The 25,279-nt window shown below is 50.8% G+C and overlaps 2 protein-coding genes and 1 long non-coding RNA gene across 5 annotated transcripts in view; 1 reads left to right on the top strand and 2 right to left on the bottom strand.

The window, feature by feature from the left end:
* LOC309523113 overlaps nt 1-25,279 on the top strand; it is a 178,499-nt gene that overhangs the window by 142,904 nt on the left and 10,316 nt on the right. The gene's annotated exons all lie outside the window — the stretch shown is intronic.
* On the bottom strand, nt 4,428-8,006 carry LOC309523030 (uncharacterized protein). Of its 3 annotated transcripts, XM_082206814.1 has the most exons (5): nt 7,989-8,006; nt 5,976-6,181; nt 5,193-5,291; nt 4,966-5,040; nt 4,428-4,593 (listed from the first exon to the last, which is right to left on the bottom strand). In XM_082206814.1, exons 2-5 carry the CDS (start codon nt 5,988-5,990, stop codon nt 4,438-4,440), a joined length of 345 nt encoding a protein of 114 aa, XP_082062940.1. In that variant the 5' UTR covers nt 5,991-6,181; nt 7,989-8,006; the 3' UTR covers nt 4,428-4,437. The 3 variants fall into 3 exon arrangements, with proteins under 3 accessions (XP_082062940.1, XP_082062939.1, XP_082062941.1); XM_082206813.1 differs by lacking the exon at nt 7,989-8,006 and having other exon boundaries at nt 5,976-6,950; XM_082206815.1 differs by lacking the exon at nt 7,989-8,006 and having other exon boundaries at nt 5,193-5,288; nt 5,976-6,950.
* Nucleotides 15,066-22,392, bottom strand: LOC309523128 (vomeronasal type-2 receptor 26-like; the record flags this gene model as incomplete). Its single annotated transcript, XM_082206891.1, has 5 exons — nt 15,066-16,522; nt 18,277-18,403; nt 19,343-19,570; nt 20,128-20,931; nt 22,369-22,392. 5 exons carry the CDS (start codon nt 22,390-22,392, stop codon nt 15,624-15,626), a joined length of 2,082 nt encoding a protein of 693 aa, XP_082063017.1. The 3' UTR covers nt 15,066-15,623.

Below are 25,279 nucleotides of genomic sequence, written 5' to 3'. Positions count from 1 at the left end.
TGTCGCTCGAGGCTCAGGACGCTTCAGTGGCGGGGAGTGCCTTCCATCAGCTTTGGCTGGTGGCCCAGTTACACCCCTATCTGGACAGGGATAGCCTAACTACTGTTGTCCATGCTCTGGTAATCCCAAGGTTAGATTACTGCAATGCGTTATACGTAGGGCTGCCTCTGAAGACAGTTCGGAAACTTCAGCTAGTGCACAATACACTGATCCTGGTCTGACTGCACTGCTACCAATTCATTTCTGGGCCTAATTCAAAGTCCTGGTATTGACCTAGAAAGCCTTAAATGGCTCAGGACGGCAGTACCTCAAGGACCGCCTCTTTCCATATGATCCTACCCGGACCCTGAGATCATCTTCTGAGGCCCTTCTTCGGGTGCTTCCTCCTCAAGAGGTCAGGAGGGTGGCAACACAAGAACGGGGCCTTCTCTGCAGTGGCTCCCCGTCTGTGGAATGCTCTCCCCAGGGAAGTTCACCTAGCACATTCATTATACGCCTTTGGACATCAGGCAAAAACGTTCCTTTTTGGTTGATTTGATTGACATCCTTTGCCCTTTTAAAATGTGCTTCTTTTTGGGGTGTTATTGGGTTGTTGTTTTTATTTTGATTATATATCTTCTGGTTTTGTATATTAATTTTGTTCTGTGACCTGCCCTGAGACCTCCACGTATAGGGCAGTATATAGATTCAACAAACAAACAAACAAACAAACAAACAAACAGACAAACAAACAAGTCAGCTTTCTCAGGACCTTTATTTATTAAATTACATAGCACCTTTCATTGGAACGCTGCAGGTTGAATTGCTATAAGACTGAGAGTCTAGTAAGCTTTCCACTTGTATGGAGTGATGAAAGTTTAAGTAGGATGTAATCCTGGCTAATTAATATAAATGCTTTATCAGTGACTCATAAAGCATTTACTGTATTTTTTGCCCTATAGGGCGCACCGGCTCATAGGGCGCACTTTTTGGGGGGGGGAGGGAGCCCCAAAGAGCAAAGAAGCCATGACAGCAAGCGGGACCTTCTCCTCTGAGTCCATGAAAGCTGAGCAGCTGCAGGGGGAGTCACTCTGTCTCCTCCTCCTAGTCTTACAATTTAGCCCATTAACATTCCACAAAATGATTTTAAGATCCATGCAGATTCAATGGTTAGCTTCTTTATTTCAAACAAACAAACAAAAATTATATAATGCTTTGCATCTTCCCTTTATGCGTTCCCTCCCACTTATTTTCCCCCACCCCTTTTTATTTTCTGCCTTTCCTTTCAAAGTCTTCCCTTAATACCTCCCCCCTTCCCTTATATCCTTCCTTTATAGGCTTATCACCTAAGACGACAATTCAACAATATAATACAGAATTTTACATAAAAAGGAAATAGAACAATGCAGGACCATTAGCAAGCTCTGGAGGGAGGAAACTCAGTTTCCTTCTTATTGTAATTTCTTTGACCCACAGAAGGTCTTGCTGTCTCTTTTCTCAGTTCTTTCTTTAGATGTCCCTTCTTGCTCGCTTGCTTTCCTCCTTTCCTTCCTCCTCCTTTGGGCGTGGGCAGCGTGAGCTAGCAGTTTTTCTACGCCATATTGCCCTTTCTTTTCAAGCCACCTTCCAGGATCGTTCCCCTCTCAGTCCTGTCTTCTCTTTCTCCTCCACCACCGCAGACGCTGTCGTTCTCTCGCACTTCTCCTTCGCCGTCCACCCTTTGCCCGCTGTCTTCTCAAAAGGTGTCGGGCTCTAGGACTGGGGCTGGCCGTGTGGGACGCCGGCGTAGGGCCACGAGAGTTTGGGTTTCTCGCCCCGCTTCCCTCCGCGCTCTGATCTTTTATTCCTCCTCTCCAGTTTGGACCACAAGGAATAAGACCTGTGCAAGGACAACAAAAAGGAAATGTCCCTTAGGACTCGGGCGCCTCCAGGTGCTACTTCCCCTGCCACCACTGGCGGAGGAAGGTGGGGTGTGTGGGGGGGTATGGCCCGAGTGTCATCCCAGGGGGGTGGCAAAATCTCCCCGGGCAGATCGGTGCAAGCCTCCCAACTCCTCCTCATCTTGGTTCAGGGTGGACACAGCTGCGATGCTGCCGTATCCAGCGCCTGAGCCACGTGCAGAGTGGCCTCCTTTCCCCCTGCGCCCCACTGCTGCCTCTTGTATTGGGTTGCTCTGGTGGCACTGGTGGTGCTGGCGGCAGCGCTCTTCTGAAGATCTTGCGAATCCGGGAGATGATGGAACCCAAGCAAGTGGGGGTCTTCGGAGGCCTCTCTTCCTCGCAGTCCTGTGAGAAAAGTAAACAATTCACCTCCAGATTCTGGGAAAATGCCGCAATCATTAATCAATCAAACAAACAAACAAACAATTGATTGATTCAATCCGTACGCCGTCCTTCATCTGAAGCTGTCAGGGCGGCTTACAGCATAAAAATACAAAATAAAAACACAACATATGTATTAAAAACAAAAACGAACTCATAAGCCAACCTCCCAATCCACAAGCATCCACAAGCATGCGTTGTCCAATTAGCCCAAGGCTGGTTCTAGAGCAGAACTTTCCATGTTGGTGACACACTTTGGAGACATGCCTCATTTCGCAACACAGGGATTCAGTTCAACTAGCCCTTTTCCAGCCCTGGGAGGAGCACACAGTTTGGAAAGCTCTGTTCTAGAGAAACGTCTTTGCTTGGCACCTAAAGATACACAATGAAGGTGCCAGATGAGCCTCCCTGGAGAGAGCATTCCGCAAGTGGGGAGCCACCACAGAAAAGGCCCCTTCTTGTGTTGCTGCCCTCCAGACCGTTTGTGAAGGAGAAGGGCCTGTGTGGTGGCAGGCTGTCATAATCCCTCCTTTTCTTTTTTGGGGCAAGGCGTTATATGAAAGGGTTGTAGTCAGGAGGGAACACTCCTCTCCCAAGTTCTCATGTGGTCAGCCTTGGAGAGATCTGAACGAGACACAAAGTCAAGAACAAGCGGGTGGGGGGAAGGTATAGGAGGCAGGAAAACCCCAGAGAGAACCGGCTTTGCAAAGTGCCAACATGGTTTTATTATCGCCAAACCCACTTTGCAATTAATAACTTCCTTTGGCAGGAGGCACCTGGAAACGCATTCAAAAGAGATATCTTACAAAACAAACACCAAACCAAAAGCAACCCAGGAGAATTATCTCCACCCCCCCATCGTTCTGAGATCCAGCGCTGAGGGCCTTCTGGCGGTTCCCCACTGCGATAAGTGAAGTTACAGGGAACCAGGCAGAGGGCCTTCTCGGTAGTGGCACCCGCCCAGTGGAACGCCCTCCCGCCAGATGTCAAAGAAATAAACAACTATCTGACTTTTAGAAGACATGTGAAGGCAGCCCTGTTCAGGGAAGCTTTTCATATGTCATGAATGAATGTATGTTTCGTCTGACCTCGATTACGCTTGCCTCCAGGTGTTCTCCAGGTGGGGGGCACGGCAAATCAAGGGCCTCCTTGTCCTCCCCATCCTCCTCTGGGGGGCTCTCTGGTACTTCCTGTGGTTCTTCCTTCTTGATAGCCACTCCAGAGGCTGCCTGCCAGCAGAGACAGGACCCCAGAGGTGGTGGCATTGGTGGTGGGGAGAGGGGAGAAAGAGAGCAGCCCAGAATGAGACAGGAACCCACATTGAGTCGCTAGCCAGGGAAGCCCTACAGCCCTGGCGCCATGGGGGGCTGGTCCATCAGGACAAGTGGGGCAGCAAGCATACCCTTAGCAGCCCCCTGCCTGCCCCCTGCCTGTTTGCCCCCTTGCTCACGCCCAGTCCAGAAGGTGGCCTGACCGGCCAGCCGGCTTCCTCCTCCTCCTCCTCCTCCTCCTCCTCCTCCTCCCCAGCCTCAGGGTTCTCCAGCTCAGCAGGGCTTCCCTCCTGCTCTGTCTGCTACGTACCTCATTGATGGAGTCCCAAAGGGAATCCAGGGAGGACAGGGAGGAAACACTAGAAAATGGTGACATATTTGGAAGCTGCAAGGAAAAGATGCAAAAAACGAGCAATTAAAAAACGCAACCAAACATTAAAACTCAAGGCACCCATAACTGAAACAACAGTTCTATTCTGCGGTTGATATGCTTCCCTCGCCTTCTGCCAATCACCACTTAGGCCACGGCCACCTACCCAGTCAGGGCTGAGGAGATCCAGCCGTCTTGCGGTCTCCTCCTCGCCTTTTCCTTCATCATCCTTTTCATGGAAATTGTCATCCTCGCTGGCTGACTGCTGGCAGAGACAAGACCCCAGAGGTGGTGGCGGGGATTAAGGAAAAAGAGAGCAGCACAAAATGAGACAGGCAGGAACCCAGAAGGCAGACTCTCCTGCCCACATTGAGTCGCTAGCCAGGGAAGCCCTACAGCCCTGGCGCCATGGGGGGCTCGCCCATCAGGACGAGTGGGGCAGCAAGCACAGCACATTCACTCTCAAGGCACCCATAATTCAAACAACAGTCTCATCCTACGATTGATATGCCCCCCTCCCCTTCTGCCAATCACCACTTAGGCCACGGCCACCTACCCAGTCAGGGCTGAGGAGATCCAGCCGTCTTGCGGTCTCCTCCTCGCCTTTTCCTTCGTCCTCCTTGACATTGAGAATGTCCTCCTCGGTGGCTGACTGCTAGCAGAGACAGGACCCCAGAGTTGACGGTGGGGAGAGAGGAGAAAGAGAGCATCCCAAAATGAGAGAGGAACCCAGAAGGGAAACTCTCTTGCCTACATTGAGTCGCTAGCCAGGGAAGCCCTACAGCCCTGGCGCCATGGGGGGCTGGTCCATCAGGAGGAGTGGGGCAGCAAGCATGGTCTGCCCTTAGCAGCCCCCTGCCTGTTTGCCCCCTTGCTCTCAACCGTCCAGAAGGTGGCCTGGCCGGCCAGCCGGCTTCCTCCTCCTCCTCCTCCTCCTCCTCCTCCTCCTCCTCCTCCTCCTCTTCCCCAGCCTCAGGGTTCTCCAGCTCAGCAGGGCTTCCCTCCTGCTCTGTCTGCTACGTACCTCATTGAGGGAGTCCCAAAGGGAATCCAGGGAGGACAGGGAGGAAACACTAGAAAATGGTGACAGACTTGGAACCTGCAAGGAAAAGATGCAAAAAACGAGCAATTAAAAAACGCAGACAAACATTAAAACTCAAGGCACCCATAACTGAAACAACAGTTCTATTCTGCGGTTGATATGCTTTCCCTCGCCTTCTGCCAATCACCACTTAGGCCACGGCCACCTACCCAGTCAGGGCTGAGGAGATCCAGCCGTCTTGCCGTCTCCTCCTTGCCTTTTCCTTCGTCCTCCTTGACATTGAGAATGTCCTCCTCGGTGGCTGACTGCTAGCAGAGACAAGACCCCAGAGTTGATGGTGGGGAGAGGGGAGAAAGAGAGCATCCCAAAATGAGAGAGGAACCCAGAAGGGAAACTCTCTTGCCTACATTGAGTCGCTAGCCAGGGAAGCCCTACAGCCCTGGCGCCATGGGGGGCTGGCCCATCAGGACAAGTGGGGCAGCAAGCACAGCACATTCACTCTCAAGGCACCCATAATTCAAACAACAGAACAGCGGCATAGCCAGCCGCTCGGGTGCCCGGTTCAACGCGGGGGTCCTGTGGGCTTTCTGGAGCCTATCCTCTGCCTCCCCCCCAGCTGTAGGGCGGCTGAGGGAGAGGCAGGGGGCAGACGCAAGCCCCACGCTTCTGTTTCAGGCAGCGCCCAGCCTGCAGGGGCCCAAGCCACCACGTCACGCCCAGGAGAGATGCGTGGATCAGGCACTCTGCAGCCCCCCCCCCCCGGTAAGTGCCAGCCCCCGCGGTGCGGCGCCCAGTGCCAGCCGCGTTTTTTGACTCAACTAAAAGGTTTGGTGAGCCCAATTTTTATTTTTATTTTAAACACGGCTTTATGTCCTTTTGCCACCCCCCTCAGTGATGACACCTGGGGCGGACCCCCACCCTCCTTTCTCTGCAACTGCAACAGAATAAAAGGACTCAAAACTCCCTTAGCAGTTTCCTGCTGGTCCCCTCACCATTTCCCCAGACATCAGTCTTCAGACTTTGCTTTTTCGGTGTCTGATAAGAGTTTTTTCTGATTCACTTGCAGAGAAACCACCAAAAGGCTGTTGGTCTCAACTGCAAAGTGAGGCTGGGATTCTGAGCCGATCTCACAGCCAGGTTCCGATCAGTCCATTTCCTCCAAGGGGGGGGGGACACCTGTTTCCCCTGAGGGCGACTGCTGGACACACCACCCAAGGGGAAAAGAAGGAGAAAAGCAGAGAAATCTTTTAATTCTGTAGCAAGAAAGAATGAGTGCCAGGAGTTTTCTTTTCCCTGCACTCCTCCATTGCCACACCTTTTCATTACTATTATTATGCTAGATTTAATGAACACTCATATCAGAGTGCTCTGTAAATTGATAGGATAGTTTTTGTCGTAGGACATTACCGTATTGGCCTGAATATAAGCCTCACTTTCCTCCCAAATTCTGACCGCGAAAGGTTAAAGTGCGGCTTCAATTCACGGCCTTACGAAAGCTGGCTTTTACAATATCGCTGCCGGAACAGACATACGGTAAAATGGAACAGGAGAGAGTGCCTGCGGGATTTGAAGGGAGCGGCTTATATTTGGTTATATTATATTATAATATATTAGGTATCATTGCAATCAAGGTGATGAGATAATAATAATAATAATAATAATAATAATAATAATAATAATAATAATAATAATGGTTTTCCCGGCCACTCTGGGCAGCTCCCAACAGAATATTAAAAGCACTATAAAAATCACAGCCTCAACATGCATTTAAAGCATTTTTGGAGCTCTAAATTGCAGGTCAAACAACTGGCGGGTGGCCAGCGCCATTTTGGCCTCTGTTGTCCAGGGCGCAGGAGCCGCGGGACGTCGGGAAAAGGGGGGAGCCGTTCTCGGTGCCTCCAAGGGAAGGAGGAAAAGGACGAGGTCTCTTCGCCACTTCCTGGGTTATGGGGGTTTCTGAGTATAATAATTGGAAAAATTAATATTTTCCCAATATTTTTCCAATATGCAACGGTGGCAGCGAGGATTCTGTTAGCGCAAAACTGGAACACCTCTAATATACCCACGGTTAGAGAATGGCGGATGAAACTATTTGAGTATATTGAATTAGCGAGACTGACACAGAGGATTAGGCATCAAAAAAACGTAAAGCTAAAAAATAATTGGGATAAATTTTTTAATTATATTGAAGATAATTTGGGAATTCAAAAAATAACAGTGGACGGAATGTAAAACCTGTAATGTATAGAGCCATTATAATACAACTGCAGAATGGTTATAAGTTTATTCAACCTAAACCGAGATGGAAGGAAGCCAATGTGTAATGTCTGTACGTTTGTCTTTTTCTATATATATATTTTTATTCTTTTTCTTTCTTTATCTCTCTTTTACTTATTTACTCTTATCTTTTAAATGTTTGTATGTTCTGGTTGATGTAGTGATTTTAGATTTTATTGCATTAGCCGTGTGGCCATAGCATGATATACATTGAAATAACAACATAAAATGGGGGTGGGGAGGTAAAGGTAGATATCGTCCTGGGCGAATACTTAAAGGGGGAAAAAAGGGATGACAATAGCGACAGGGGATTTAAAACATCGAGCGACAGATAGTACAGAAACAGAAAGACAAAAAACAAACAAACTGCTGAGGCTGGAGGAGGACCGTTAATGTAATTCGTAAGAGCTAATAAAGAATTAAAAATAAAATAAAATATGAGTATAATAATTGATGATTATCAGTTTATTAGCAGGCCAGGAGGAAGGTTGCGCAGGGCAGCCTGGGAAGGGCGAGGGAAAGGCTGTGAGGAAAAGCCTTCTCTCTTTCTCCATCGCTCTGCCCCTCCATGAAGTTTAAATGGAAGAATAAGAGAAAAATAAAATGATAGGAAACAGGATCCTTGTTTGTGAGAAGAAGGGGCAGCAAAGCATGCTGGGAAGAAGGATGTGAGGGAAATGAAACCTAATAAAGGATAATTTATTCAAGTGAAACCTAACAAAAGACACCTTGAGATTGATTGATTTATTTGGTTATACTGTACACTGGAAAAACGAGTAAATTTCAAATTTCAGCTGGCCAGAGTCCCCCAAGGGCCGGAGAGGCTGGCAGGGGCAGGGCCCCCAGGAGGGAGAGGGGCCCCTGGGGGATTGGCACTCTGCACGCCCTCAGAGGCCGGAGAGGCTGGCAGGGCAGGGCCCCCAGGAGGGAGAGGGGCCCCTGGGGGATTGGCACTCTGCACGCCCTCAGAGGCCGGAGGGGCTGGCAGGGCAGGGCCCCCAGGTGGGCCTGGAAGAGAGAGGGGCCCCTGGGGGGATTGGCACTCTGCACGCCCTCAGAGGCCGGAGAGGCTGGCAGGGGCAGGGCCCCCAGGTGAGCCAGGGAGAGAGAGGGGCCCCTGGGGGGATTGGCACTCTGCACGCCCTCAGAGGCCGGAGAGGCTGGCAGGGGCAGGGCCCCCAGGTGAGCCAGGGAGAGAGAGGGGCCCCTGGGGGGATTGGCACTCTGCACGCCCTCAGAGGCCGGAGAGGCTGGCAGGGGCAGGGCCCCCAGGTGAGCCCGGGAGAGAGAGGGGCCCCTGGGGGGATTTGCACTCTGCACGCCCTCAGAGGCCGGAGAGGCTGGCAGGGGCAGGGCCCCCAGGAGGGAGAGGGGCCCCTGGGGGGATTTGCACTCTGCACGCCCTCAGAGGCCGGAGGGGCTGGCAGGGGCAGGGCCCCCAGGAGGGAGAGGGGCCCCTGGGGGATTGGCACTCTGCACGCCCTCAGAGGCCAGAGAGGCTGGCAGGGCAGGGCCCCCAGGAGGGAGAGGGGCCCCTGGGGGGATTTGCACTCTGCACGCCCTCAGAGGCCGGAGAGGCTGGCAGGGGCAGGGCCCCCAGGAGGGAGAGGGGCCCCTGGGGGGATTTGCACTCTGCACGCCCTCAGAGGCCGGAGGGGCTGGCAGGGGCAGGGCCCCCAGGAGGGAGAGGGGCCCCTGGGGGATTGGCACTCTGCACGCCCTCAGAGGCCGGAGAGGCTGGCAGGGGCAGGGCCCCCAGGTGAGCCAGGGAGAGAGAGGGGCCCCTGGGGGGATTGGCACTCTGCACGCCCTCAGAGGCCGGAGAGGCTGGCAGGGGCAGGGCCCCCAGGTGAGCCAGGGAGAGAGAGGGGCCCCTGGGGGGATTGGCACTCTGCACGCCCTCAGAGGCCGGAGAGGCTGGCAGGGGCAGGGCCCCCAGGTGAGCCCGGGAGAGAGAGGGGCCCCTGGGGGGATTTGCACTCTGCACGCCCTCAGAGGCCGGAGAGGCTGGCAGGGGCAGGGCCCCCAGGAGGGAGAGGGGCCCCTGGGGGGATTTGCACTCTGCACGCCCTCAGAGGCCGGAGGGGCTGGCAGGGGCAGGGCCCCCAGGAGGGAGAGGGGCCCCTGGGGGATTGGCACTCTGCACGCCCTCAGAGGCCAGAGAGGCTGGCAGGGCAGGGCCCCCAGGAGGGAGAGGGGCCCCTGGGGGATTGGCACTCTGCACGCCCTCAGAGGCCGGAGAGGCTGGCAGGGCAGGGCCCCCAGGAGGGAGAGGGGCCCCTGGGGGATTGGCACTCTGCACGCCCTCAGAGGCCAGAGAGGCTGGCAGGGCAGGGCCCCCAGGAGGGAGAGGGGCCCCTGGGGGATTGGCACTCTGCACGCCCTCAGAGGCCGGAGAGGCTGGCAGGGGCAGGGCCCCCAGGAGGGAGAGGGGCCCCTGGGGGATTGGCACTCTGCACACCCTCAGAGGCCGGAGAGGCTGGCAGGGGCAGGGCCCCCAGGAGGGAGAGGGGCCCCTGGGGGATTGGCACTCTGCACACCCTCAGAGGCCGGAGAGGCTGGCAGGGGCAGGGCCCCCAGGAGGGAGAGGGGCCCCGGGGGGATTGGCACTCTGCACGCCCTCAGAGGCCAGAGAGGCTGGCAGGGCAGGGCCCCCAGGAGGGAGAGGGGCCCCTGGGGGATTGGCACTCTGCACGCCCTCAGAGGCCGGAGAGGCTGGCAGGGGCAGGGCCCCCAGGTGGGCCCAGGAGAGAGAGGGGCCCCGGGGGGATTGGCACTCTGCACACCCTCAGAGGCCAGAGAGGCTGGCAGGGGCAGGGCCCCCAGGAGGGAGAGGGGCCCCTGGGGGATTGGCACTCTGCACGCCCTCAGAGGCCGGAGGGGCTGGCAGGGGCAGGGCCCCCAGGAGAGAGAGGGGCCCCTGGGGGATTGGCACTCTGCACGCCCTCAGAGGCCGGAGAGGCTGGCAGGGCAGGGCCCCCAGGAGGGAGAGGGGCCCCGGGGGGATTGGCACTCTGCACGCCCTCAGAGGCCGGAGAGGCTGGCAGGGCAGGGCCCCCAGGAGGGAGAGGGGCCCCGGGGGGATTGGCACTCTGCACGCCCTCAGAGGCCGGAGAGGCTGGCAGGGCAGGGCCCCCAGGAGGGAGAGGGGCCCCGGGGGGATTGGCACTCTGCACGCCCTCAGAGGCCAGAGAGGCTGGCAGGGGCAGGGCCCCCAGGAGGGAGAGGGGCCCCGGGGGGATTGGCACTCTGCACACCCTCAGAGGCCAGAGAGGCTGGCAGGGGCAGGGCCCCCAGGAGGGAGAGGGGCCCCTGGGGGATTGGCACTCTGCACGCCCTCAGAGGCCGGAGAGGCTGGCAGGGCAGGGCCCCCAGGAGGGAGAGGGGCCCCGGGGGGATTGGCACTCTGCACGCCCTCAGAGGCCGGAGAGGCTGGCAGGGCAGGGCCCCCAGGAGGGAGAGGGGCCCCGGGGGGATTGGCACTCTGCACACCCTCAGAGGCCAGAGAGGCTGGCAGGGGCAGGGCCCCCAGGAGGGAGAGGGGCCCCTGGGGGATTGGCACTCTGCACGCCCTCAGAGGCCGGAGGGGCTGGCAGGGGCAGGGCCCCCAGGAGAGAGAGGGGCCCCTGGGGGATTTGCACTCTGCACACCCTCAGAGGCCAGAGAGGCTGGCAGGGGCAGGGCCCCCAGGAGGGAGAGGGGCCCCTGGGGGGATTGGCACTCTGCACACCCTCAGAGGCCAGAGAGGCTGGCAGGGGCAGGGCCCCCAGGAGGGAGAGGGGCCCCGGGGGGATTGGCACTCTGCACACCCTCAGAGGCCAGAGAGGCTGGCAGGGGCAGGGCCCCCAGGAGGGAGAGGGGCCCCGGGGGGATTGGCACTCTGCACACCCTCAGAGGCCAGAGAGGCTGGCAGGGGCAGGGCCCCCAGGAGGGAGAGGGGCCCCGGGGGGATTGGCACTCTGCACGCCCTCAGAGGCCGGAGAGGCTGGCAGGGGCAGGGCCCCCAGGAGGGAGAGGGGCCCCTGGGGGGATTTGCACTCTGCACGCCCTCAGAGGCCGGAGAGGCTGGCAGGGGCAGGGCCCCCAGGAGAGAGAGGGGCCCCTGGGGGATTTGCACTCTGCACACCCTCAGAGGCCGGAGGGGCTGGCAGGGCCCCCAGGTGAGCCCGGGAGAGAGAGGGGCCCCTGGGGGGATTGGCACTCTGCACGCCCTCAGAGGCCGGGGAGGCTGGCAGGGGCAGGGCCCCCAGGTGGGAGAGGGGCCCCTGGGGGGATTTGCACTCTGCACGCCCTCAGAGACCAGAGAGGCTGGCAGGGGCAGGGCCCCCAGGAGGGAGAGGGGCCCCTGGGGGATTGGCACTCTGCACGACCTCAGAGGCCAGAGAGGCTGGCAGGGGCAGGGCCCCCAGGAGGGAGAGGGGCCCCTGGGGGATTGGCACTCTGCACGCCCTCAGAGGCCGGAGAGGCTGGCAGGGGCAGGGCCCCCAGGAGAGAGAGGGGCCCCTGGGGGATTTGCACTCTGCACACCCTCAGAGGCCGGAGGGGCTGGCAGGGCCCCCAGGTGGGCCCGGGAGAGAGAGGGGCCCCTGGGGGGATTTGCACTCTGCACGCCCTCAGAGGCCGGAGGGGCTGGCAGGGGCAGGGCCCCCAGGTGGGAGAGGGGCCCCTGGGGGGATTTGCACTCTGCACACCCTCAGAGGCCGGAGAGGCTGGCAGGGCAGGGCCCCCAGGTGGGCCTGGAAGAGAGAGGGGCCCCTGGGGGATTTGCACTCTGCACGACCTCAGAGGCCAGAGAGGCTGGCAGGGGCAGGGCCCCCAGGTGGGAGAGGGGCCCCTGGGGGATTGGCACTCTGCACGCCCTCAGAGGCCGGAGAGGCTGGCAGGGGCAGGGCCCCCAGGAGGGAGAGGGGCCCCTGGGGGATTGGCACTCTGCACGCCCTCAGAGGCCGGAGAGGCTGGCAGGGGCAGGGCCCCCAGGAGAGACAGGGGCCCCTGGGGGATTGGCACTCTGCACGCCCTCAGAGGCCGGAGAGGCTGGCAGGGGCAGGGCCCCCAGGTGGGCCCAGGAGATAGAGGGGCCCTGGGGGGATTTGCACTCTGCACGCCCTCAGAGGCCGGAGAGGCTGGCAGGGGGAGGGCCCCCAGGTGGGCCCAGGAGATAGAGGGGCCCTGGGGGGATTTGCACTCTGCATGCCCTCAGAGGCCGGAGAGGCTGGCAGGGGCAGGGCCCCCAGGAGAGAGAGGGGCCCCTGGGGGGATTGGCACTCTGCACGCCCTCAGAGGCCGGAGAGGCTGGCAGGGGCAGGGCCCCCAGGTGGGCCCGGGAGAGAGAGGGGGCCCCTGGGGGGATTTGCACTCTGCACGCCCTCAGAGGCCGGAGAGGCTGGCAGGGGGAGGGCTCCCAGGTGGGCCCGGGAGAGAGAGGGGCCCCTGGGGGGATTTGCACTCTGCACGCCCTCAGAGGCTTCGTGGTCTAAGCTCAGGGGGCTCTCTGAGCCAGCATATCTCTCTGGGGGGTGAGGGGTTTCTTCCCATTGGTCAACATCCTTCTTAAATAGTGGTGCCCGGAATTGGACACAGTATTCCAGGTGGGGACTGACCAAGGCAGAACAGAGCTGAGTCTTGTAAGCCACTGGGATTAGTAGCAATAAAAGTAATAATAATCACAACAAGATTAGACTTTGTTAACAAATATTTATGCTGCTTAACTGTGTGTGCATTGCAATCCCTTATTCATTGTTGTGCGTAGTAATTTTAAGTGCATTCTTAATATTACGATCAATGTGCAATACTTTTAAAATGCATAATTTCTTTAAATATAAACACGGAAGTAAATGAAGCTCCCAATTCATCGGATGATGACCTGTGCCACAAACTGGGAACCAGGCAGAGGGCCTTTTCAGTGGTGGCGCCCGCCCTGTGGAACGCCCTCCCAGCAGATGTCAAGGAAAGAAACAACTATCTGACTTTTAGAAGACATCTGAAGGTAGCCCTGTTCAGGGAAGTTTTCAATGTTTGATGTATTTATCGTGTTTTTCATATTCTATTGGGAGCCGCCCAGAGTGGCTGGGGAAACACAGCCAGATGGTGGGGTAGAAATAAATGGTTGTTGTTGTTGTTAAACTAGAGGCAATAAACACTCATCTCAGAGTGGCCTGGAAATTGATAGCCATAGTCTTTTATAGACTAACCTTTTATGCTCTTCCACATCCGTTTAATGCTCCGAAACCCTTCTTTTAGCTTCTCTTAGACTTTTATATATACTTTGTGTTTTAATGCTTTTTAGCTTTCCAAAACGTTTTACAGATTGGAAATGACTGTACCCCACCCTACTGATGCTGGTCTACTACCGTAATAAAGATTTGATTGATTGAAATGAAGTATCCTATAGTAATGATGTGAATGGACACCGAAATAATATAATACGGGTAATTCATAATGAAATATACAGTTTCCAGATCCTGTAAGACCGGCGCTGACACAGAAAACAGCTGCGAACCGTGAGGCAGATGCACTCATAAAGTGATGGAGGTGATGGTGCGCGTGTCACGTGACTAGTCAGGCGAAATGGCTGCGTCTGCAGCGGAGAAAGCGTTTTGTGTTCTTGAATTGAGCAAAACGGAGTTTCTTGTGCATCGGCATTTGCGATTGCAATGTGTGTTGTGTGACAAAGGGTGCACACATAGAACATCTGTGACTGTTTCGAAACTACTTTAAACATTCCCCTACAATTCTGTCACAGGTAACATGAGATATATTATATTCTTTTTTATAGTGTGTTGAAACTGTATACTTCATTATGAATAACTCTGTATAACACAACATAACATAACATAACATAACATAACATAACATAACATAACATAACATAACACAACATAACATAACATAACATAACATAACATAACATAACATAACAACATAACATAATATATCGTACTTTTCCGTGTATGAGACGAGTAAAATGGGACCCCCCCCCCTTTTTCTTAATTTTCAGTTCCCAAAAATAGGGAGTGTCTTATACACGGGGGCATGTTCTACATGGTAAAATACAGTAATATGTAATATAATATAATGTAATATAATATAATATAATATTATAGGAAAAGGTAAAGGGACCCCTGACCATTAGGTCCAGTCATAGCCGACTCTGGGGTTGCGGCGCTCATCTCGCTTTACTGGCCAAGGGAGCCGGCGGACAGCTTCTGGGTCATATGGCCAGCATGCTCATTCTGGCGAACCAGAGCAGTACACGGAAACGCCGTTTACCTTCCCGCCGGAGCAGTACCTCTTTATCTACTTGCACTTTGACTTGCTTTTGAACTGCTAGGTTGGTAGGAACAGGGACCGAGCAACGGGAGCTTACCCCGTCGTGGGGATTCAAACTGCCGACCTTCTGATTGGCAAGCCCTAGGTTCTGTGGTTTGACCCACAGCACCACCTGTGTCGGAATGTAATATTATAATATAATATAATATAATATAATATAATATAATATAATATAATATAATATAATATAATATAATATAATATAATATAATAATATACCTCGCCCCAGCTCTCCCCGCTTTCCACTGCTGACTTTCGTGACCCATTGCCTTCCCCAGCTCTACTCTCCCCGCCTCCTTTCACAATGACTCACCCAGATTGGCGTAGGCGGCCTGCCACTCCCGTGAGCCCCGGAGTTCCCTCTCCCCTCTAACCCTGTCCCTAACCCTGGTCAATGCAATAAAATTCATTGGATCCCAGTCGCGGGTTGGCTAAGGTCAGCTGCTACTCTTTGGAACAGGGAGCTGAGCTTACACAATACAGAAATTAAACCAACACACTACGGAAGATGTCTTAAATGAATTTCTCAGTTTATTGATATACAAAGCTTAGGAGAACGAAATGGTGTGAAGTGAGCTTATGAATGATAGCGCATAAATGCGGGGAATGGAGCACAGAAAATGGAATACATAGAACTGGCATAACCAAACAGTATTGTTGAATATAAGAATTTATATGGTTAATAGGTTGTCATGACAAAGCAAACAGACTCAAAAACCTAACTCCTCTCTCCCTCCAGCCTATCTTGTTGTGAGATAAATATAAGTTCCCAAAACACAAAATTATTAAAAGATCATAGTTTACAAACTAAGGGCAGTAGACCAGGACTCATTGTAGTCCTTGGACAACCAAGGTAGCAAAGCATTTCCTCCCATCTTACGGTTTATGTGAACAGGACTACACAAAAGCTGGGCTAAGAAGGAACACAATCTCTTTCAGAGGTGGAAAAGGAGGAACATGGATGAGTATGTGTGTTTCCTTTATGCACTTCTGGACATCAGGAACATGGACTATTTTAAGAATCAGATGTCCCCTTAATTTCTGGTTGTCAGGTGCTCCTTTGTGTTCAGGTCAGGCCTCAGCACAATAATGTAGCACTTGGGAAGGAAGATGCAGCCCAGAAGCCCAGCACTGGAGGCCAACATAGAGAAGATCTGCACGGCCACCATGTACTTGCCCTTGGTGCTCAGGTAGGTGGGCACAAAAGACACCCAAACACTGCAGAAGACCAGCATGCTGAAGGTGATCAGCTTGGCTTCGTTGAAGGAGCCGGGCAGCTTCCTGGCTAGGAAAGCCACCGTGAAGCAGGTGGCAGCCAAGAACCCCAGGTAGCCGAGGGCAACGTAGAACATGGCCACAGACCCTTCGTTGCATTGCAGGATGATCTCTTCCACCTGGGAGTGCATGTCAGGCTCTGGGAATGGGGGAGAAGAGCCCAGCCAGATGGTGCAGATGAGAACTTGCCCCCCAGAACAGGAGATGACAATGGAGTTGGCCAGACTCTTGCCCAGCCATCTCCTCACCCTGTTCCCGGGCTTTGTGGCCAGGAAGGCCAGCACCACCGTGATGGTCTTTGCCAAGACAGAAGAAACAGCAACTGAGAAGATGATGCTGAAGGCCATTTGTCGGAGAAGGCAGGTCTCTTTCCTTGGGCACCCGATGAAGAGGAAGGAGGACAAAAAGGAAAGCAGGAGGGAGACGAGCAGGATGTAGGAGAGGTCCCGGTTGTTGGCTTTGACTATGGGAGTTTCCTTGTATTTAATGAAGATTCCCAACACAATGTCTGCTATTAAGGACAAGAAGAGGGCAATGGAAGCTAAAACCATTCCCAAATATTCTCCATAAGTCAGGAAGGTGGTAATCTTGGGGACACATTGATCTCTTTCCTTGTTTGAATGGTGATCTTCTGGGCATTTGGTGCAATGTTCTGCATCTGGGGAAGAGAAAAAGAATAGCTGTAGCATCACTTACACCCCTAATGATCTGTGTTCTATTAACATTGTGTTCTAGGATCAACTGAGAGGCAGTGACCACTCCACTTCTGTTAACTGCATTGTTTGGATCCTGCCTAATCCTGAAGAAACACCTCTTTGTCTGAACCTTTTAAATGCAAACACTTTCCTGTTGCTTCCATGCAATGTGAAAAATTTGCTACTTTGCACCATCTGTCCATTATTTATGATAAATGCCTCACCATGGGACTGAAACTACCTTGGTCGCGCTGGTCAGTGATCTCCAGTGGGCTAGGGACAAAGGTGAGAGCTGCTTCCTAGTTCTGCTGGATCTCTCAGCGGGCTTTGACACCATTGACCATAACATCCTTCTGGAGGGGCTGGGAACTGGGGGCACTGTTATACAGTGGTTCCGCTCCTTTCTCCCAGGCCGTGTCCAGAAAGTAGTGTTGGGGGATGAGTGTTCAGACCCCTGGGCTCTCACTTGTGGTGTGCCTCAGGGTTCTGTCCTCTCCCCCATGCTTTTTAATATATATATGAAGCCGCTGGGAGAAATGATCAGGGGGTGTTCATCAATATGCAGAAGACACCCAGTTCTATATCTCTTTTATATCAGAACCAGTGAAGGCGCTGAAGGTCCTGTGTGAGTGCCTGGAGGCGGTTGGAGGATGGATGGCGGCTAACAGATTGAGGTTGAATCCTGACAAGACAGAAGTAATGTTTCTGGGGGACAGGAGGCAGGTGGGTGTGAGGACTCCCTGGTCTTGAATTGGGTAACTGTGCCCCTGAAGGACCAGGTGCACAGCCTGGGAGTCATTCTGGACTCACAGCTGTCCATGGAGGCACAGGTCAATTCTGTATCCAGGGTGGCTGTCTACCAACTCCATCTGGTATGCTTGCTGAGACCCTACTAGCCCGCGGACTGTCTCACCAGAGGTGCATTCTCTAGTTATTGCCCGCTTGGACTACTGCAATGAGCTCTACATGGGGCTACTTTTGGAGGTGATCCAGAATGTGGCAGCTAGACTGGTGACTTGGAGTGGCCGCTGGGACCATATAACACCGATCCTGAGAGATCTACATTGGCTCCCAGTACATTTCCAAGCACAATTCAAAGTGTTGGTGCTGACTTTTAAAGCCCTAAATGGCCTCGGCCCAGTATAACTGAAGGAGCATCTCCACCCCTATTGTTCAGCCAGGACACTGAGATCCAGCGCTGAGGGCCTTCTGGCAGTTCCCTCATTGCGAGAAATGAGGTTACAGGGAACCAGGCAGAGGGCCTTCTTGGTAGTGGCGCCCGCCCTGTGGAACACACTCCCATCAGATGTCAAGGAAATAAGCAGCTATCCTATTTTTAAAAGACATCTGAAGGCAGCTCCTTTTAGGGAAGTTTTTAATATTTAATGTGGCTGGGGAAACTCAGCCAGATGGGCAGGGTATAAATAATTTATTATTATTATTATTATTTGGTGTGACTTCGTATAAAAAAATCAAAAAGGAATGTTTGTTGGAATTTCTCTCATAGCTGCCCACTTTGAACCCCAGAGATTTCTTCCTGATGGTCATTACTTTCAACTCACTTCCAGCATGTAATGAAGGTGATTAATCCTAAAGGAGTTGAGGAAGGAGCCACATTCCACAATGTCTGCAGAATTCTCACAAAAAGTGGGTGAGACTGAATTTCTGCCCTATGTTTACTCTCAATAGGAGTACCTTCCCCCTTGGAGTCACCCACCTTCCTGGGCGGATAAGGTCCCTTCCGCACACCGAGCACAAGCGTAGCAGCAAACGGGCTTTCCTTCTAGAACCACCTTGGCATATCCAGGTGGACATTCTTCGTTACACTTGGAACGAGGTATGGCCTAACCAGAAAGACAATAAGGTGCCACAAAGAGGAACAGTTAGGAGTATTTGTGGGTATGTAATTCATTCATAGAATGAATTCAAACGGATCTCTGGAATGCAGCCTTTGATGCCTCATCAGGGTCCTTTCAACTCCTCACTGACCATTGGGGTGACCAGAATATCTTGTTCTTCATAATTAGTTCAGGACAACTGAAGTTTGCGCCACAGAACTCTGTTTCCTCTTCTCCATTTACCTGCTTAAAAAATCTTCAAAGAAAATGGCAATGGAGTCTAAAATGTGATTTCCCCAAATTTCAGGATTCTGATAATCTCTCAACCACTAATTAAGACACATTTAATATGACATTTCCAAATATTGGTTTCCTCATTCTGCAAGGTTTCCTCTTATCGCTGATGTATTACACTAGTTATTTCTAGTTCATATGCCATTCCTTAACATTAACTTTATATTACAATAGGGTTTGTTTGTTTTTAACTTCTCATCCTTCAACAACAGCTGTGCACTTCTCAATTCCTATACATACAACACTTTAACATTTGCAACATCTACAAGTGAACTTACTTTAAAAATAAAAAACCCCCACAGTAAATCAGTAATTATCATTTCTAAAATAAATTGCTTTCCATCCTTCTGCATGTATGAAAGCCCAATAGTTCACTTTTACTAGGGGCTTTCCCTTTTCTTCTTATCTACGTAGTCCTTTCTGTTGAAGATTCTGGTGTCTTCTCTGAGGAACTCTGGGCTCTATCCTTTCTCTGAGCACCCCAAATCCCCCTCCTATCTCAGCTGCTGTGGAAAGAAAGAGTGGTGGTTGCAGCTGTTATTGGACGGTCAAGACACCATTGGTCAACCTGATATAGCCATTTTTCAGAAGTTGTTTAAGGAAAAACATCATAAAGATCTGATGGCCTTCTCCCTCTGTGATTCCTCCTACCTTGTTGAATTCTTTGGGCCACTCAATGGCTTCTGGGTTAATGGTGAACTTTATGCCAGCAGACATCTCTCTCCTTATATTCCCAATTTTCACAAGGTCACAAGACTTATTGGGAGACATTACCCAGTTCAAAATATCGAAGTCCGCTGGCAGCTCCCAGTTCTCATCCAAGCACAGCCTGCCCCTGGAAGTATTCAGACACCGGATTTCTCTTAAGAAAGGGTGAAGCTGGAATGACAGGGGAAAGCACCAGCACTGAGAAACCTTGAAGCCAAGATGGATATCTCAGTCCTACTCACTTCAACCTCTTCTGATTTGGGGCCTGCATGTATCTCATGTAGACTGGAATTCCTATTCAGCCATTTCTATTACTACAGACCCTGCAAGTGCCCCAATTTTCCAGGGATGTCCCTGCTACTTTATGTTGGGAGCTTCCCAGAGTGCTGAGGGAATCCAAAAAGATGTGTGTTGTGTAAACAGTGCTATTTTTCTAGAAAAGAAGGTGCCGGAACTCACCATGAACACCTCCCTCTGAGAATGGCAATGGCACCCACCTGAGAGGTGCCAAAACTGAGTTCCAGCGAGTTGCCCCCTCAAAAAAAGCCCTGGCTCTAAACAGTAAAATGATCGTTATGGAATGGGATGGTTCTATTTTCATCAGAGAAATGTTGGGTGGTATGTTACTACTACTAATACTAATAGTAACTATGATATTTTACAGGTCTATCCCCAGTTAAGATCAGCATCTGTGTGGACTGCAGTTTGCAAAAGGGGGAAGGAAATACCTGCCACGGCTGTAGCCTTTGGGGTCCCCACTGCTCTCCTTCCTCCACCATCAGCCTCCTCTGGGGTCTCGATGAAAGCGAAGCATGCAATGCCTGAGCCACAGCTTGAACATGGATGTAAGTGCCATAGCTGTCATAAGACAGGGCTCTCTCGCGTCCCCCTTGGGGTAATGGCTGCAGTTTCTCCTCCTCTCTGCATCTTATCCTGCCTTTCACCGACAACAAATGCTTTGAATATGAACACTGAAAAGCTTCTTCCAAAAAATCTGGAAGAAAATTTAACTGCGTTTTATATCTGCTGTGCTCTAATCCGGTCTGAATTGCAAAGGACAGAGAACCATGGAAGTGCTGGAAGTAATTTGGATGGAGGTAAAAGCCAATTCTGATTTCTAGTGAAGCTGTTGTGATCCAGACTTTCACCCCTATTTCCTTCACATATAATGTCTGTATTACTATGAGTGGTATGATACCCTCTCCATTGGTTATATAGCAAACAAATACCCCAACTTCTCTCCATAGGAAAAAAGGTTCCACATACGTAATAAATTCTTGATTAAATGTTTCTGGTACTCTTTTTGATAAAGCAATGCAGATCCCTTTGCTGAGCATCAGAGGTTTCACAGCTCTCACAAATCTTTCTCCACTGTCATTGTCTGGAGTGCAGAGGCCAATCCACTTCCATCCAAAATGCAGGAGCAATTCAACAATCCCCTGGTACTCACTTTCCTCTTTGGGAGTCATCCGGTAGACAAAAGGGAACAGGGTTTTACCTTCGAGAACCTGGGCAGTGAAGCCATAATTGAACTAGGAAGGAAAGCAAAAGATCAGCAATTTTATTTTATTTCAGCGTAACAGATATTTTAATCATTTGAAATGACTGATATCTATCTAAATCTCTGCTGGCTGAGGCTGATGGGAGTTTTAGTCGGAAACATCTGGAGGTGTCAAGTTGGTAAAGGCTCAGTTTTGAAAAAGGGATGTTGGATCCATAGCTCAGGATTTTCCCATTTTTTAAAATATCCCTGCTTGACCTATCCAAAGAGAAAGTAGAATTTTACGCAGCTGAAATTCTCTTTCCCTCCATGCTCTCCCACTATTTACCTGTGGGATTTTGTAGATGCCTGACAAGGCTGAAATCACTTTTGAGATGACAGTATTGCTTCTTTCAAGAACAGCCAGCAGGTGATTCTGTTCTCCACAGTGATAATTGGGAATATTGCATCCACTGCCTGCAAGCAGCTCTAGCATGGCGTCTGAAGTCATCCTTGCATTGAAATAGTTCTCATAGATGTTGTAGCCTAGAGTAATGTTGGGTAAGAGGCTGAGATCCTGGTTGATCTCTTGGATGGTGAAAAGGAAAGTCAACGCGTGCCAGTAGATCCTAGTTCCCTCCCTGCAATAAATGAATCCTTTAAAAAGAGTGAAACTGATATTCATATGAGTGGGGAGGGGAATATTATATGATCCACAAAATTAGTATTCATTCATTCATTCATTCATTCATTCATTCATTCAATCAATCTTTTGCATGATTATCAAACCTTTTCCTATCTAGCATAGAACAAAAATTTGGGAATCTCTGCTCCATGACCGGAGCTTTGATGCAAACAGAGTTGTTCAGCAGTGGAACAGACTTCCTCCGAAGGTGACAGTGTGTCATGGATGCTTCAGGTGAGATCCCTCCAGGTCCCTCCCAAGTCTGCAACTCTATGATTCTATTATACTGTGCTCTATGAGTAAGAAATGAATGCAGCCCTTAAAATTTGTGATATACTGGGAAGTTGCTGCAAAGGCTGCTTTTACTGCTTTTACCAAGGGGCTAGACTATAGGTATCATAGATGTTGCGGCCCAGGGTGATGTTGGGTAAGAGCCTGAGATCCTGTTTGATCTCTTGGATGATGAACAGGAAAGACAGTGTTTGAAAGCTGGTCCTAGTTGCCTCCCTGCAATAAAGAGACCATTTGATTGAAGGAGGAGAAGCACCAAATACCCCAGTCCCCTTTTAGTTACAAATGAGGCCTGGTGGCTTTCAGGTTTGAGTGTGTGGTAAAATCTATAATTTTATAGGACACCCCCTGGTTGTATTATTTTATATAAACATTTTATTTGAAGCATGTCGTTCCTGCTCTTCGTCCATAAAAATCCACCCATTTTCAGGAGTTTCTTAAAACGCTTCTATTTTTTTAAAAAAAAAATGACAGAAAGGGGAAAGTGCTGGGATTGGAGGAGGAAACCTTTACTGCAGCTGAGACAGATTTCCCCATGGTGGGCTGTAGGTCTCCTGTGGTATTGTATAAAGTGCTAAGGTTGCTCACAAATGATCCAAATAGAATAAATATAAAATAATCTTAGCAGCTTGGAAATTGCTTGAGTTTCATGCCACCCTCTGGGTTAGGAAACATCTCACTACTTAGAAATGAGGCCATTTGTGTATGTGAAAAAAGGAATAGTTCCTTTTCACATTTTAGAAACCTTACCCCACAAACAAGGAAGTCTCCTGATTCATATTATTTATCATTTCAATTAAAGCACATCTTTCCTGCTCTTCAGCCACCGAAAGTCACCTAGAGGATCTTAAAATTCCATTTGTAAAACTGTAACATTCCTTAACGACAGTTTCTGAATTGTCGAAATGGAATAATATTGAATGAAACCTTTGAAATTGCCTGAGTTTCAGGGCATTCTGCAGGTGGGGAAATTCAGTGCATCCTTTTGACCCCTGACCAGATTGATTGGCATCCTTGCATTCTACTAAAAGCAACACAGAATCAAAGGTAGGAAAGTGTTTTCCTAAGGAAGACCCAGAGAACATGGAAATAGGAGATGGTTGGGTAGAATCTTTTACTAGGACCCCCCACCCAACTCCCATCACCCCCAACCAGCAAGACCAATGGTCAGGGCAGGTAGTCCTCCAATATCAGCCCTTAGCTCCCCAGCCTTGAGAAAGAAGCTATTTCCTTGATAAATAGGAACCACTAGAAGGACTGGAGGACCATGAAACTGTGAAGTACATACTTTTCAATCCTTGCGAAGGGTGTCTGAGAAAAGACATATGGAGTTTCTTTATAAAAGCTTTTTGGAGATATGATCCCAGTGATGAGGAAGTGTCCAGGCCGGTAGTAATTGCGAGCATCCGTTTCATCCCTGACCAGATTCAAGGGGCATTTCGCCTTGTGGTTCCCACAGACTCCAAAGGGCATCATGAGCAGCAGAAGCAGCAACACAAGGAGCAGGGATCTCATTCTGGCTCTGCCTCCTCCTTCTCCTCTTACCTGCCAAGGAGGCAAAGCAGAAGAACCCAAAGACTCTTGCAAGGCCAGACTGCCTGGGCTTTCCCAATCTGGGTGGTTTTCAACTCTACCTTCAGAGCTAGGAAGCACAAGGCAGGCACACCCTTCTTTCGCCAGCTCTGCATCTTGACTCAGTCTGTCTCCAACACAGGAAATATTCTCTGCACTAACTTTTTCTTTCCCAGACACAGCGCAATTAATATTGTCATGCTACTTTCTGAGGCTGATGTAATCTCCAGAAATATCTCCTGAGCTTTCAGAAGATGAAATGACTATAATTTTGATTATTCCAAGTGGAATAAGTTTCAGCACAATAACTTTCTGGATTCTTGACTGGCTCAAGCGGCAGGTGCAGAGCTGGAGAAAAACACATTGGACAGAAGTCAAGGGGTGTTTGTGGGTTGGAAGTTTGGCCTGAACTTTGTTCAAGATCACCAAAGAAGGAGCTGGATCCGACCATGGACGCTCCTTCCTTGGAGGTTTTGAAGCAGAGGTGGGATGGTCATCTGTTAGGGATGCTTTAGCGTTGCAGAGGGTTGGAGTAGATGACCTTGGGGTCCCTTTCCAAGTCTCCCATTCTATGATTCATTGGAGGTTTTTAAGAAGAGGTGGGAGAGTCAGGGATGGACAACAGCCAGATGAAGGAGTCCCAGCCTTGAATCCCAGGCATCCTAAGCCCTTTTAAAATGTGGGGGGAGGGTATTAAATGCAGTAATCCATAAGGACCAAGCAGGCTTTCTCCCAGGTAGACATTTGTATGATAATACCAGGAACATTATCGATATTTTGGAACTTTTACAAACAAATATTAACACCAAAGCGGTGTTAATTTTTATTGACGCGGAGAAGGCCTTTGACAACATTTCTTGGAAATTTATGAAGAAAAACTTGGAAGGGATGGGAGTGGGAAGGGGGTTTGAGAATGGAATAGAGGCAATCTATTCTGAACAAAAAGCTAAGTTGATAGTGAACAATGTGGTGACAGAAGAACTTCATATTGAAAAAGGAACACGCCAGGGGTGCCCCCTATCCCCTCTGTTGTTTATTTCAGTCCTGGAGGTTTTGCTGAAAATGATAAGGGAGGATCGGCAGGTACAAGGAATACGGGTCGGAGCGAAACAATATAAACTGAAAGCATTTGCAGATGACTTAGTTTTAACATTACAGGAGCCAGAATCCAGCACAAAAAGAGTTTTGGAATTGATTCAGAAATTTGGTCGGGTGGCGGGTTTTAAGTTGAATAAACAAAAGACTAAGGTGTTAGGGAAAAACTTGACGGTTACTGAAACAGAGGGGTTTCAGAGGGAAACAGAACTAAACATTGTTAAAAAAGTGAAATACCTGGGGGTCAATCTGTCCTCCAAGAACTTGAACTTATTTAAAGACAATTATGAAAAATGTTGGTCGGAAGTTAAAAAAGATCTAGAAATCTGGTCAAGATTGAAACTATCCTTGTTAGGCCGAATTGCAGCTATAAAAATGAACGTTTTGCCAAAAATGTTGTTTTTGTTTCAGGCTTTGCAGATCGTGGACAGAGTGGATTGTTTTGGAAAGTGGCAGAAGGATATTTCTAAATTTGTCTGGCAGGGCAAAAAGCCCCGAATAAAGTTTAAAATATTAACTGATGCAAAGGAGAGAGGGGGGTTTGCCCTGCCGGACTTAAGGTTATATTATGAAGCTGCGGCCTTCTGCTGGATGAAAGATTGGATTTTATTGGAAAATACTGATGTCCTAGATCTGGAAGGCTTTAACAATTCGTTAGGTTGGCATGCGTATTTGTGGTATGACAAGGGGAAAACACATGGAATGTTTAAAAACCATATTGTCAGAAAAGCAATATTCATGGTCTGGAAAAAATACA

The sequence above is a fragment of the Podarcis vaucheri genome (assembly GCF_965113315.1).
Source record: "Podarcis vaucheri genome assembly, chromosome: 18".
Lineage (NCBI taxonomy): Eukaryota > Metazoa > Chordata > Lepidosauria > Squamata > Lacertidae > Podarcis > Podarcis vaucheri.
This window is presented reverse-complemented; position numbering and strand designations above follow the sequence as displayed.

Bases quoted from the DNA above. Each gene is read 5' to 3' on its own strand.
- LOC309523030 (XM_082206814.1), bottom strand. The intron at 5,041-5,192 runs GTAGGTGGCCGT...TTTTCCTTGCAG, and splicing joins ATCTCCTCAGCCCTGACTGG to GTTCCAAGTCTGTCACCATT. The intron at 4,594-4,965 runs GTACGTAGCAGA...CTCTGCTAGCAG, and splicing joins TTTGGGACTCCCTCAATGAG to TCAGCCACCGAGGAGGACAT.